Source organism: Neospora caninum, chromosome XII (genome assembly GCF_000208865.1).
Source record: "Neospora caninum Liverpool complete genome, chromosome XII".
NCBI lineage: Eukaryota > Apicomplexa > Conoidasida > Eucoccidiorida > Sarcocystidae > Neospora > Neospora caninum.
The window spans coordinates 1,117,620-1,132,105 of record NC_018398.1 but is presented as its reverse complement, the minus strand read 5'-3'; the positions used below and the strand labels follow the sequence as shown (position 1 = coordinate 1,132,105).

General features: G+C 56.2%; 1 protein-coding gene across 1 annotated transcript; it reads left to right on the top strand.

Annotated features, from left to right (window-relative positions):
• Positions 1–4,003: 4,003 nt before the first annotated feature.
• On the top strand, positions 4,004–9,278 carry NCLIV_061690 (hypothetical protein; the record flags this gene model as incomplete). Its single annotated transcript, XM_003885721.1, has 7 exons — positions 4,004–5,519; positions 5,995–6,170; positions 6,807–6,869; positions 7,023–7,211; positions 7,856–7,937; positions 8,196–8,649; positions 9,107–9,278. The coding sequence occupies 7 exons, from the start codon at positions 4,004–4,006 to the stop codon at positions 9,276–9,278; spliced, it is 2,652 nt and encodes an 883-aa protein (XP_003885770.1).
• Positions 9,279–14,486: the final 5,208 nt, after the last annotated feature.

The following is a 14,486-nucleotide window of genomic DNA, read 5'->3' as shown; positions in this document are numbered from 1 at the left end:
GGAAACTCAAGACAAGAACCGAAAAGACCCTTCAAATCTCTACAGGCAGAAAAGGCGAGGGACGAGGAGTACCCGGCGAACACTGGAAATGCAGAGAGTTCTTTGAGAGTCGCCGCGTTTGGAGAAAGCGTTTCGCCGAGAGAGCGCGACTGCCCGGGTGTCGGTCGCCGATCGCACAAACAGCGGTTGATCGATTTCTCGTGGGGACAGAACGCCTGAGAATCCTCCTACCTTCGTGCATTTGCTGAACTGAAAGAGGAGCAGAAGAGGTGAAAAGGCCTGCAGGCAGCATGTGCGCGAGATGCAACACGCCTCCGCTGAAGGCGTCAAAGGGGCCAAGAGTACAAACCGCATACTACAGTAAAAAAACGGGGTGAAATATCCTAGAAAATAGAAACGTGTGTGCCGCCACAAATCGACTCGTGACTTATATCTGAGAGACGCCCACAAAAGAGGAAGGTTCGGGGGTCGATTCTCTTACGACACGAATGGTTGTGTGCAAGTACGGGGGAAAGGAACAACTGGTGTGAAAGTAAGGGGGAAAGGAACAACTGGTGTGAAAGTAAGGGGGAAAGGAACAACTGGTGTGAAAGTAAGGGGGAAAGGAACAACTGGTGTGAAAGTAACGGGGACAGAATCAACTTGAAACTCGAAGCACCCACAATGCAATGCCTCGAGATCACACGCAAGGAAAGGACTGGGAGACCGTGCTTTGCAGGTTGAAGACAGAGAAAAGGACGTGGCAGAGAGAAATGCTCGCACTTCATCAACAGGATGGACCGATTGACTGAAGTGGACCCGCCCATATTGGAGGGTTTTTTCGTGAAGCAGAACACGGCACCATTCCTTGCAAGTTTCAGGTATGTTCTCTGGCGACTGCTCCGTCGGAATCGCCTTCCGGCTGCCTTCGTTCGCGTGCTGTCATTTGGACTCGGTTGACTGCTTAAAAGCTGCTCGCGTGTTTGCTCCCGCCGGTGCTTAACCTGCTTTTCGCAGTCTTGGTAAAAAAATGAGGGGTCCGGGGGCAATTCTCACGAGGCGAAGAACAAGACAAACCCGAGGCTTCGGCAGAGAAGGGAAGCGCAAATGAGAGGAGGAATGACTCCCATTCCCGCTTGAGAAAAGGGTGATATGCCAGTATCAGGTGAGGGTGGGCATCAGGCGGCCAAGGAGCCGTGAGCCCTACCATGTGGAAGGTTCTCGATCTTAGACACGAAAGGAGAGTGAGAGAGACATGACGTTACGGAGCATTTCGCATCTCTGGAAGGAAAGCCACAGATGCAGCCTTCTGGAAACATGCAGCGACCGACTGATCCCCGTGTTATGATACGGCATTTGCAGATAGAGATGGTCACAGGAGCTTTCCTTTGCCCGCCTTTCTTCGGACCCTTTTCCTCTGTGAATATGGAGGAAGCGCCTCCGGTACAGACCGGGTGGAAACGGAATGTGCTGGCTCGCCCCGGATGGTTAGCACAACTGGAACGTAGACGATTTCGAGGGTGACTGAAAGAACGACAGGCAACACGCGCAGAGGACCATCAGAAAAGGCTGTTGTAGACAGGAACTCCGGATATCTGAGATGCCCACTCGAAGGCACAGCTAGGTCGGTGTCTAGGTTTTCCTTGGTTTGGTACAAAACATGAGCAGCCGCAGTGTTTTGCGGGGTGATTTCCCCGGGAAGTTCCTGGCCCACTATTCTCAGCGTCCTCGCCGGTTGCAAAATACTTTACACAAGTTAGGAAACATGTCAATTGTCAGTGTCTTCTCTGGTTTCCACGGAATCCAGATGCGAAACGACCAGGCGCTTCAACACCCTCGGGGAGCCAAACATCGACTTCTTTCACCCGTGACTTGCCCCCCATCTTGTTTCCACTGCTGCTGTTCCTCACAACCGCTCTGTTGACCCCACTTGGTTTGCCAACTTTCTTGTTTCTATGCTTATCGGTGAAACAGTGACTGCATCCCCTGTACCATGCCACGTTTGGATCGCTCGAGCACCACCAAGAAGGCTGACGGTGGACGACGGTCGACAGATCTAAAGCATTATATTCCAGTTGTCATTCGCGTCTCCCAGGAGAACGGCCGGGGCTTTTCCGAACTATTTGGTCCCTTCGCTGTTTGAGAGGAACCCAAGGGGAAAGCTCTTGTGCTACAGTCTCTGCGCCGCGCCGTTCCTGACAACCGTATACTGCTCTTGAGCGCTGCCGTTGCTCACGCTTCCCAGGCAAAGCTGTGGTCACTCGTACTTCATCAGTTTTTCCTATTTTCTCCGGAGAACAAGGCACGCCGCTACGCAAATCAAAACAGTACGCGAGTGGTGGGACTCTCGGTGATCGGTGACAGCGGTTGTCCCAGACATCCCGATAGTCTCTCGCACCTTACCAGTGGAGCGCAAGAGCACCCTTGGCAGTCTGCAGGCCCGAACTCTCGCGTTCGACTTGTGTGAGAGAGGTGAACTGGCATCCGTTCCCAAGTTAAAAGTCAGCTTTCTTGCCTCGTATGCGACTCGAACTTGCGCGCACCGGTGCACCACGCTACTCCTCCCGTTTGGCTGATTCCTCTCTCTCTTCACCTGTGACTCCTCTTTCCTTCCGCTGCGCACCCTTCACCTCCCGGCTTAAATCGTACCAAAGAGCAAACAAAGATAACCGAACACCAAAATCCCGCCCCTGCCCATCTGTCACCCCCGGCACTGCCCCCGTCAGTGCATTCGACCAAACAGCCTAAGGACGTGGTCCTCGACTCCTGTATCTGCGGTCGAGAGGAGCGCTGCCTAGTTGTCGTGCGCAGTTTCCGCTCAAACCAGTGTATCGTCAAAGACAAAAAGCGCCTCTTTCAACGACGCAGCCACGCCGCTCCGTCTGCGGTAAGAAGAGGCCACGAGTTTACGCTTCGGGGCGCGCCGGCGCTTCGGATTCGTTTTTCCCTTGTTTGTCTGTCGCGAGATACACGGGGACCCAGCGACAAAGGCAGCGTACGCGGTATTTCCACGATTTCCCGAAAAGGCTCGAAAAAAAGCGCGTTTTCCTGCCGTTGCGATGCCATGGCACGGCCGACGACAGCCGCCGATCATCTCGTCAGGTGCCGGGGGACCCTGCGCGCAGGCAGCAGCCACCCCGCCGAGTTGTACATTTGCATTTCCGGGTTTCGGACTGAATTTGCCTACCGAAAAAAGGAGGATCGGCACTCTGGTTGGAGAGAAAAAGCGAGAGATGAAGACGCCCAGCAAGAGGCGCTGCTCGCGAGGCGCCTGGCCACAACGTCTGCCCCCGCTTTTCTCATCTGTCTACGCTGTTCCTCAGCGAATTCCGAAAGAGTTAAAATGCGTCGAGTGAATGCGGTGTTCCCCTGTCCTTTGCTTGTTGAGAGTGTTTCCCTCGCCCACTAAGTGGAAATTGCAAGCGAATCGGGTTTGAACGGCCTTGGTTTCTTCGCTGGCTGAAATTGCGATAGCCTCAGATCCCGTTGTCGCGCTGTTCGCTGTTCAGTGTGTGTGCTTGGCCGCCGCTGGTGTTCAACGAATCTCGAAAGGAGACCCTGCACGAGTTCCCCAGAAAAAACCGAGGAAAAAGACTACCCGAGGCGGTCTCGAAGACTGTTCTCCTCTGTTTTTTCCTGCGCCTGGCGCTTCGAGAGAACCGGCGGAACCTTCCCTGGCGCCCCCCTTGACCGCAGAAAACGACGCATACACAGAGAGAGAGACGCTTCTCGAGAACTTCTCTCGAGTCCACACGCAAACGACGAATGGATGTGCTATCCTTGCATGCACGTGTTCGCTGTCTACATTCAGAGGTTAATACCAACCCCGTGGATACAGTTTCTGTCGCCCCTCTGTTTCTCCGTTTTAACTTCAACATTTTTAGGTGAGGCTGGAAAAACTCACGAAGCGCCCAACCAACTCGACTCCCGTACACCCCTGCCCGCCAGATGTATGTACACATGTTTGCATGTCAGTTCTCTGAGGAGAGGAACGCGAGAGGCTCTGGAAATTAGTCTCCACACGATGTCTTCGCCCATTCCTCCCGGCTCAGGGACTCCCATATGGGGGTTGCCGGTGCATTCCTCGAAGCGTGCGCTTGCCTTGGCTGTCACAGCAGCTTCGTCTCTTGTTCTTTCTTCTCCCTCTCTGTCGCGGCTCTCGTCTTCCGCGGTTCCTTCTCTCTCCCATCCTTCTCAGGAGGCGCGTGACGCCTCAGCTTGCTCGCCTCTGCCTGTCGCCCCGGACGAGTTGGAGCGGAGCGGCTTGGCGTTGAGGAGACAAAACAAAGACACCGCGAGCGGGCCTTCTCTGTGCGTGCCTCGCGATGTTCCACGCACACAAACATCTGCTCTGTCGAAAAACAGCGGACGACAGGACAGTTTCCTCCATCTTTGCCGCCTTCCTGGCCACTCCTGGTCGCCGGCGGTCGCTTCTTTCTCCGCGCGCGTACGGGTTGCCCCCGAGACGCGCGAGCTTCGTAGCCTTTCAGACGCCCGGCTTCTCGGCTCGTCGGCTTTCCTCGCCCCCGTCCATGTCTCTGCACACCACCTGTCGCCTCACCTCTCCGTCTGGGCGCACGCGAGGAGCGCGTCTTGGGCTTCTGGGCTCTCCTTCGTCTCTTCTGAGTCGGCGCGAGCTTTCAGTCACTTCCCAGGCAGAGGCCGGGACGTGACGGAGAAGGCGTGGGTGGCGTCTCTCGATCCGCAGCCTAAAGGCCAAAGTGCGAGAAGTCCCTCGCCGTCCCCGTTCTCCAAGTCTCTGTGCTCGTCGCCGCCTCTCCTCGCCTCCGTCTCCTCTCTGCCTCCCTTTCCTTCCTCGATTTCCTCGTTCTCGCCTCTCTTCCTTCGCTCCCTGTTCCTTCTCGCGATCGCTTCGTTCCTCGCCTCTTCCTTCTCGCTGCCTTCCGCAGACCGGCGGAGGTCTCCCAGGTCGAGCGGCGTTGCAAGCTGCGATGAGAAGGCCCCGTCTGAAGGATCCAGTTCGAAACGTTCGGACGCCTCCTTCCTTCGTTCCTGGATCACCAAATCCTCTGCCGCCGAAGACCGGTCTTCCGCAGCCTCCGGAAAAGAAGCGAACGACGCGGGCGCCGCGCCCCCACTCGCGGCTCCAGCTTGCCCGGCCTCTTCGTGGGGCAACGGCGAAGGCGGGGGGATCCTCCGCTGGCGCGGCGGCGGCGTCGGGCGCTGGTCAGAGGCCGCGAACGCAGCGATCGAGGACCGCAGCATCGCCGTCCTCCTCGCCATCGACGGCGAGGAAGAAGATCGAGAGGACGAGCGGAGTGGCGAGCCGTCGGCGGACGGAGACGCCAGGCAAGAGGCTCCAGAGGAGACCGCTCAGCTCGCAGCCCTCGTGTTTCCAAACGAGATAGCGTCGCTCCTCGGCAGACGCATCGAAGAAATCGGCTGGATGCAAGAGAGGAAGAAGAAGATCGACAAAAAGCAGAAATCGCCCGGAACGCATGCAGAAGGCAAAAGAAAGACTCCCAGACAAAAAGTCCTCCTCACCGCGGTGATCGATGGCCACGGGGGCCCGCAAGTCGGTAAGGCACCCTAGAAAAACACAGACAGCGCCGGACGCAGTCCTGTATCTCGTTTCTCTCTCGCCTTCTGTTCTCTCTCGCCTTCTGTTCTCTCTCGCCTTCTCTTCTCTCTCGCCTTCTGTTCTCTCTCGCCTTCTCTTCTCTCTCGCCTTCTGTTCTCTCTCGCCTTCTCTTCTCTCTCGTTTCTCTTCTCTCTCGTTTCTCTTCTCTCTCGCTGCCCTTCGATCTCTAGCCGCGATGCGTGGCTGCTTCAGTTGGTTCTCCTTCCCTGCTCGCCAGAGTGAGGGCAGTTGACCCTGCCGCAGTCCCCAAACGCCACGCCGAAATGCCGAAAGGTTTCAAAGAGGCGGAAGGCCGTGCCGGTCGGATCGCGAGAGGAGCGAATGTCCCGTTTCGTCGAGACTCAATACCGGCGTGATACACCTTTTAGAGGATCAGAAGAAAACGTTTTTTCTGCATCTTTTTGCCCCTGCAGCTGAGTACGTCATGCAACACCTTCCATGGCATGTGGAGCGCGAGTTGACGGCGCTGAGGCGAGCGTTTCTGAGGAAGAGCACCATGGGCGAGGACGGCGAGTCTTCCTTGACAGACACTTCCTGGCTGACGAACGACGTGCTGACAAAGGCAATTTCTCGGGCGTTTCGAGCCCTGGTAAGTCCCGTGTCTCTCCCTCGACCGCACGTGAAGGCCAGGAACCTACACTGCGATTTTGTGGATAAAAGGAAAGGAAGAAGAGAGAACACCGAGGGCCAGAACCGGACTCTGCCCAAAGCAGGAAGGAAAACCGAGGGTCGAGGGGCGACGATTCAGCTGCAGATCGCTTTGATTCCTATGTGCATGTGTCTCCTCTGAAAAAGACACGGTCTCCCGAAGTCTCAGCATCACACGTTTTTTCCTCCGAGTTGAGTCACGCTGCCTTCCCTCGCGAGATCTGTCGGTTTTAGACAGCTGATGGAGACCTGTAGAGCCATCCATTCGTGTGTAGGGCGTTGTCAGGATAGAAAGAGACGCAAGTTGGCGGCAAGCGAAGGTGCTCGGATTTGTAGCGGGAGGCGTTTCGCCAAGTGCATGCAGATGCATCCGCTGTTTTCAACGGGGGCTGACACAGGCGAGCGCGGAGCCTTGAAAAGTGAAGCCCGGGCAGTCTAGAAGATGTGGATGGAGGGGGGAACTAAGAGGGGACGGATGCTTTGTCTTTTTCCCCGTGACGGTTTGTCTTGGGAAGAGTGCGGCGCGTTTGAATCGTTTCGTTGTCTTGTTTTGTGCCCCGTGTGTTCTGCCTCTCAGGATGACGAGATCTACCAGTCTGTCAGCAGGGCGTATCGCTTGGGGTTCCACAGGAGCATTCGGGTGAGAGAGCCCCGGAGATGAGAGAGAGGGGAGGAAAGGAACGGAAATTTGCACAGTCGCACGTAAATGGAGCTTGAGAGACGCACAGTTCTCAATCCTGGAGCGTGTAGTTCCGTTCTCGTTTGCAAACCGTTGTTTGTCGTGTCCCCGCAGGTTGGCGCCTGCTGCACGGCGATTCTTGTCACGGACCGCAGCCTCGTCGTGGCCAACAGCGGCGACTGTAAGGCGGTGTTGTCGAGGAGATACGGGGCGGAACTTCAGGCGCTAAATGAACAACTGAATGCCAATTCGCCAGCGGAGCGACAGAGACTGAGGGAAGAGCACCCGAACGAGGAGAACGTGGTAAGGAAACGGGCGAGACACATGGAGGAAGGCAATCGGAGACGAGGCAACACGGAAGGAGACCCAGCGTGACCGGCAGACCTCAAGCGGCTGAGAGTGGAAGAAGGAAGGGGAGAGGTTTAGAGGAGCAACTGATTCGCTCGAGAAGGGGCCGGGGAAGCGAGACCAAGAGAGCGTGGGAGAGACGTGGATCACGTTAACGATGTATATTTTATTTCAAGGGGAGCAAAAGGAGGGAAAGCACCACCGTGGGGTAGGCGGAAGGGTGGAGACACCAACCAGGGAGAACACTGGGAAGGTGCGCAGCCGGCGACGGTAGAGGAAAGCTGTCAGCATGAGGGTTTTGGCTGAACGTCAGCTGAGAGAGCTCATAGGCTTGCCGCCTCCCATGGGCACCAGTGGCGGAGGGGGGGGGGGGGGGACCTTGGGGATGGCATAGTGAGAAGGAAGAAATCCGAGGGGGAAACCACCTTTCTGTTGGTTTCCGTCGCGCACCATCGCTTCTCGCTCTGTGTCGTCTGGTTTTGGTTTCCCGTCGTTGTTTCTCTTCTGGGTGTCCTTCCCCCTTATCGTCTCGACTCGCGACCGTTTTCCGCGGCTTCCTGTCTGGTCATTCGGGCCGCCGCTGTCTTGATGCTTGTCAGGTTGTGTGCAAGCACAGCTGGCAGGAGCAGCGGAAGCCTTCTTCCGTGGTGGATATTCCACTGTATTTTGCTGGGCTCCTGGGTAAGCCGTTCAGGCCTCGTCGGCCACAGGCACACTTCTTTGCTCGAAAAAATAGAGAGTCCCGCCACAGCTGCCCACGGTCCGGCCGCTCGGTCAGGATCCCTAGGTGTACATACACTCGCTTGGGTTACAGCGGAATAGAGAAGTTCCCCGCGGCTGCGTGCGTGGCGGCCGCAGGGTTGCCGCTCTGTTTGCAGTCCCGCTTCTTCTTCCCGAAGAGCCGCTCACGAGTTTTGTCGGTTTCTGTCTCCGCTTTAGGCTCCTCGACGTTCTACTCGGGGTGCTACGTCAAGGGGCGTCTTCAGCCCACGCGGGCTTTTGGCGATTTCCTGTTGAAGAAGTCGGAGTACGGCCACGAGCTGCAGCGGTCTCGGCGCGCAAACGGCGCCTCCGTCCCTTCGCAGCCCCTGTCGTACCCGTACCTGACAGTTGACCCTGTCGTGGCGCACTTCGACCTCCGAGGAGATGAAGATTTCATCGTCTTAGGGAGCGACGGCGTCTGGGACTTTCTGGACGACAGCGAAACGGCGCGCGCCATTCATGCGAGTCTGCAGCGCACGAAACAGAGGGCAGCGCGCGCGACACTCTCCGCTGGAACGTCTTTTTCGAGTGGCGCGTCGGAGCAAGGAAACGATCTGAACGCCTCTCCGAGCAGAAGCGCAGGCGTCACGTCTGTGTTTTCTGCCGATGCAGCTCGCCTGGCCGCCGCAGAGTGAGGAGCCGCGGGAGAAGAAAAAAAGGGAACGAGGGAAGCGGAGGGTCGCGAGGGAGAAGGGATGACGGAGAGACAAGGGACGGGCTGGGCGAGAGATTCTGGTGCCGAGGAAACAAGGGGGGACAGCAACACCACACGAGAGGGAGGCTACAGTCGGGAACTGTCGGTTCTCGCTCTCACGGTGTGTGTCACGGAAACAAGACACCTAGATGGACAAACACTGAACAACTCTTGGGATGTGTTTAGTGGAGCAAGCAGTACAAATCGTTCAAACTTTTTCTCGTTCCACCCTCCGAAATTTTTAAAGAATACCTGCGTATTCTGTATGCGGCTTCAACGTTTTCTAGCTGTGTGATACTTTCCTTTACAGTGCGCTGCACTTTCGGCTTGGATCCTGTGTGTCTGCCGTTCTCCAAGTGTAGTTCTGCGTGTGAACTGGTTTTGCTGTGTGCAGCTTAGTCAAGGCGGTTTTGCAGCGGGCTGCTGATGAGCGGGCGATATCGGTCGATGAAATGAAAGTGCAAGAGCCGAAGCAGAGAAGAAGAATTTATGACGACACTACGGCAGTCGTCGTGCTTCTCGGCCAGGACTGGAGACCGAGGCCTGCTGCGAAGGACCGCCGGTAAAAATGGGTCAGGTGGACTGGAACCGATTTTCGTTTTTCCTCGAAAGCTTTCAAATAGCTAGCGGCTCGCGCCGTTGCACGAACAAAAGTTAGACGGAGCGAATCGACCAGGACGAGCGAAAGAGCGTATTGTGAAATCCGCTGTCGTCTTCCTGTCAACGACAAAAGGAGGCGGAAGTTGTTTGTGAAGACACGCAGCCACGCAAAGTTTTCCGGAGACGAATGTTGCCCTTTTCTGGTGCACGCGCGTTTGGAGGTGACATTCACGTGCGTTCGAACCTATTTTTTTTCCAGACTGCACTTCTTTGCCGAAACTTAGTCCAGACTCGAGAGATTCGGCTGGCCTGTACGCCTCACGCTCTGCGTGCGCATATGGAACAGCGGTTTTCCTCCCGCGTCGTCAGCTGTTCCTCTGATGCACTTTGCCACATCCTCCCTCAAAGTAGACAGGGAGAGCAGCAGCTCTCTCAGCGATTGCCGGCTTAAAAGGTAGGAGTCACAGGAAGCAGCAAAGCGACCGCTCCCGGGGGAACATATTTCCATTCTTACTCCATGATCAGATTAATTCTCCGGTCAGCGGAATGGCAGCCATATGGTGTCCAGCGCATAATCTTCACTCACATCTTTCATGGAGGAATCAGCTGTTCCCGACAACTGAGGCTTGGCCCTAGAAGCCGTGTTACTCTCGGTTGAGCACGTAGCGTGGAGTATTGAAACGTTAGGACACAAAAGCCTCTGGTTGCAGGACGGAGAAAGAACGATTTGATGGTGTGTCAAACTCCGTGATGTGTCCGTCGTCAGCGACACAGAGGATTCCCCACCCATGTTCAGGGTGTGCCCTTGAACGAGGGTTGGAATTGCAGCGAGTGCCTTCTTGGACATGCGCAAATCAAGAGTAGAGTGGTGAGCAGCGTTCCTGACTACTAAGCGGGATAATGCACTGAAACACGTGTATAGAGGAGAAGCAGATGTAGCGATCGTGACTCTCTAAGGTGAGACTCGAAGAGACTCCCGTTCCTTCTCTGGGTCGTCCAGTTGACGCCTGTGGAGATTGGCAGAGTTGTTACTGACAGCTGGTCGACAAGGGCCGGGGCGATATAAAGCTGAGCCATGCGGAGGTATGTTTTTGATAGTGGGAACGCGGGCGAGACGTGCGAACTAGCGAGTACGGCGTCAGTCGAGTCCGGAGTGGCTCGGGAAACCTTGATGTGAAGAAGCTCCTAGATGGTTACAGACTACCGGTTTGTTGGCACTGTGAGCAGAACACCGGGGCGGGTATACAGACGCAGTAACCTAGGTGTCGGTCTGTTTTTGTTGCGCCCAAGCCAGCACAGGACCACTCTGGTTTTAGTTCGGCTCCCACCAGACACAGAGTCAATGCAGACTTTCCGGGTACGCCCGGGGCGGCAGTAAGACACCTAGACAGTCGCAGGTGTTCCTCGTTGTCGCTCAAACTCCACATTTTGTCGGCCTGGTACAGAAGATTCCGACACTCCGGGAGACTTCTAGCATCGGGAAAAGATTCTAACCGCCGAGGGAAAGGCCCAGACGCCGTCCGTTCCGCGTGCCGCACGGAGAAGCAAGCTGGCTGCCGTCCTACGGGGTATCTGCTAGCAGCCTTCGTTACACAACCGAGCAGCAAGCAAGTGCAGTCTAGTACTCTAATACCGCGACGCGGTTTCTCCGGATATCAAAAGACAGCAAAAAGTGCCCAAATCCCGCGCATTGCCCTGGCAGCTTCGAGACGCGAACCTCGATACGGCCTAGAGTGGATGGGCAAAACCCGGGTTTGTCCGGCGTCGACCGCCTTTTCGATGCGCCGCTCTGCGGGTTGTGCACTTCTGGTGGTTCTGAGGGGCGCGTCACCTCCACCGAGCGCAGATGATGCTGCCCATTCGCGGCGAGTTCCTCGCTCGTTCGGGTGCTACCCCCAAAAAGATTCACAATAGACATTTTGCAAGAGCAACCAGCACTGTCAGTCGCAGTAGCGGGTTTCTTATTGCATTAGTTTTTTTTTCTTCGCCTGGCAGCCAGACAGGTACCGGACATTTCGGTCCTTCTGCTGTACGCGTAGTGGTTTGGTAGACGTGGTTTTGCTTGCAGGGGTCCCGTTTTAGTTCCCTTTCTCAGTCCCTATACAGTGCACTCGCTCGGGGTGGCAGTTTCCGTTTCACAGCGCTGTCACGTTGCCGGAAGAGTATTATCTCCGTTGTCAGGAGCTCAGTTTGGCACTGGCAATTTTGGTCCCACAGATTTGCTATTTTGCGTCGTGCTGCTGTTGGGCACAAGTTCACTGTAACACGGCCCCACCTTCAGCACTGTTACTTTACCTTGGCGAGTTCAGTCACTTTTTCCGCGCCACATTTTTTTATTTCGCGCTGGAGGCGTTTCGCCAATTCGTTAGCAGCGTGTATGATAGGATGTGGAAGCTCGAGAGTAGTGCAAGCATGGCGGCCTACGCATATAGGAGCGCCGACCAGGCGCGTTCTTGTTTTCGGCCCGCGTCGCACTCGGTTCCACAGATGGCCACGCTTCCCCGGCGCTGAGTGTTGTAGGATTCAGCCTGTGCCATGCGGGAGAGCTCTCTGAGGCCAGTTGTATCGTGTTTTCGTTCTATCCACTCATAGCACGCAACGGTAGTCCTCGAGCCGTTCGTTGCTGAGGCATGCTGAGCGGGAAGTGGACCGGGCGTAGGTAAGTCATGTTCTCGTTTTTCTTTTGCCTCCCTCAGTGTCATGCTCATGCACGCCTGGTTGGTTGTTTCGTTTGAAGAAAAATCCTCTAGTACATTTCTCGTGGTTTTGTTGATGCGTGTTCCCGATGCAGTGTTGCGCCAAACTCAACAGCCTGTCAAGTGTCCGTCTTCACAACCCAAACGGAATCATTAGTCCACTCAGGTTGGCTCGTGTTTTGTGGTTTCTTTGCGTTCAGGTATCACTATTATCCCGTTTCAGCGCAGCACTGCAGGCCCGGTTTCACGACTCCCGGCGTATCGACGTGCACCAGGTGACACAGGTCGAGTTTGCAGTGTTGCCGTTGGCTGTAATAGCCCAAGTTATTCGTGCGAAAGTGCCTTCCGTGCGGAGTAGCGGGATATGCCCACATGGTTCAAAGTCTGCGATGAGGCTAGTCATCCGAGGCACTCCAAGTAGGCATTGACGGGGTCCTGTCTGGCGGGCTGTACGTACACCGGGACACGTCGCGCGCTGCACGATTTCGAGACGGCCCTCGAAGGCAGGAAGCGTCCCTCAGCCCAGTAGACGGTCACAATCGTCTCTCCGTGATTGCATGAACGCACCCGCCGCATACAAGGAAAACGGCGAAAAAAGGGAACGCGCGACGCCGCGACGGACACGTGTATCTGCCGGCTACTTCCTCGTTTTCTGTTACGGGCACGACGGCGGCGTTCTGCTGCTTGTCACGGCTACGAAACACTCCGGGCCTAAGGAACCCGCGCACGGTTTCCGACGCTTTGCGTGGAGGAAGCCCACGAGACCACCCCTCGAAGCGACACGGAAAAGCTCGTAGGTGGTGCGGTGCCGGGTGACATGTTACGTTTTCTCACTCTGGAACGTTTCCAGGCGAGAGTCCATCTGGATACACGCGGGAAATTGGTGCTTTCGGACGCCTTTCCTGTTTCCATTTCACCGTGCTTGTCCGTCAAGCAGGCACTTTTTTTCCAGCAGCGCCCCTGCTCGTTCAGGGATGATCCCCCGCGTTGCCGCTAGGGGCACCGGGATGACTCAACAGCGCCCCTGTGGACTGCAACTTTTTCTTGCGGCCAGGGTGACCTCTTTTTCTGTGCACGTCGGCTGTTTCAGATTCCCCTGTTGCTCTCTTCCGGAGATGCGACGGGCGCGGGATCTAGCAGCCTCCACGTTGCCTTTTGTTTCCAGGCGAGACGCTTCACGCCTCTTTTTCAACAGCGCCCCTACGTTCCTGGCACACGCTTCGCGCGTGGGTAACGCCGGGACAGGGAGGAACTTTCTCTGTGTCTTTGCGCGCTGAGCAGCCCCGCTTGTCCCTTTCGTTCCTTCAGAAGCTTCGTGCAACAGGATCACCTTTCACGACACGGTTCGCCTAGGGAGAACGGCACGGGCCGTCGGACAGGCAGTCGACCTCGTGTTCACATCGCACCGGAGGCCGGCGATTTGGAGTCTCCCTGCAGACCCAATGCACGCCGCGTCCCTCTCCAGACAAAACGGGATGTCCTGGCGACGAAACACGCGTGGTAGAGAGAATGGTGCAGATGTACCGTCAGCAAACGGAAAACGCACGACTGGTATTTACGGCGGACAGGCGAGAAATACCAAGCGTTTCGCGACAGCTTACTTGGAGGACGCACCCGTTCCGGTCTTGCGTCGTACGGGAGGATTCAAGCAGAGAGGTTGAAGCTTAGAGGCAGAGAGGTGTAACCAAGTTTCTAAGAATGCCGTTGATGCCCTCTTACGCCGTGTAGAGTGGGATGTGGCGCACAGCCCCAGCGGGCTGTGCGCCGTACGGCACATTTGCCTACGCCGTGTGTCTCCCTGAAGCTGCAGCCGCGGGAAGTCTGCCTTTGGTCGCACGGCTTGCAAAGGAATCGAGAGGTCACACACACAATGGGCGTGAGGCGGCTTCGGTAAAAGCTGCTCATCCGGCGCGAGATCCGTACAGTACGTCGCTTAAACAGGCAAGGCGTAGAGCTGCTCTGGCCGTGAGCGTGTAGAGGGCGCCAAGAAAGAGGCAAAAAGCTTCACATTTCCGGCAAAACGGCAGAAGGCAACTTCAACGGATAGGCCGAGTCGCCACATAGCGTCGCCAGTGGATCACGCTTCGCACCTGCCGTTCAGTTCAGAGGCTGTCGTTGCAGTCACGTCATCGGCGAGCAGGAGGGGCATGCGCAGAAAGCCAGTATTTGTTCCGTACTTCACAAATGTGGAAGTTCCGGAACTTTCGCTAGCAAGAAACGCGACCGGTGTCGGCAGCGAGATGGTTTTTCAAAGCGGAGGCGGAGCGGCGCGCGACAAATTTAGAGGTAAGACTTGCCTTCGGGTCTTGAACACGCCGGTTGGAACCGAGCAACTCAGGAGGATGTTGTTCGCGTGGCAGTCCAGAGGAGCTCGGATTCCGATTCGTCGCGTTTGGTGCGCCGTGTCGTCCAGCATATTCGGCCGTTTTTTCTCTCGCGTCAACGTCGCTTCTTTGTTCCGTGCCTGTGTGTCCGAAA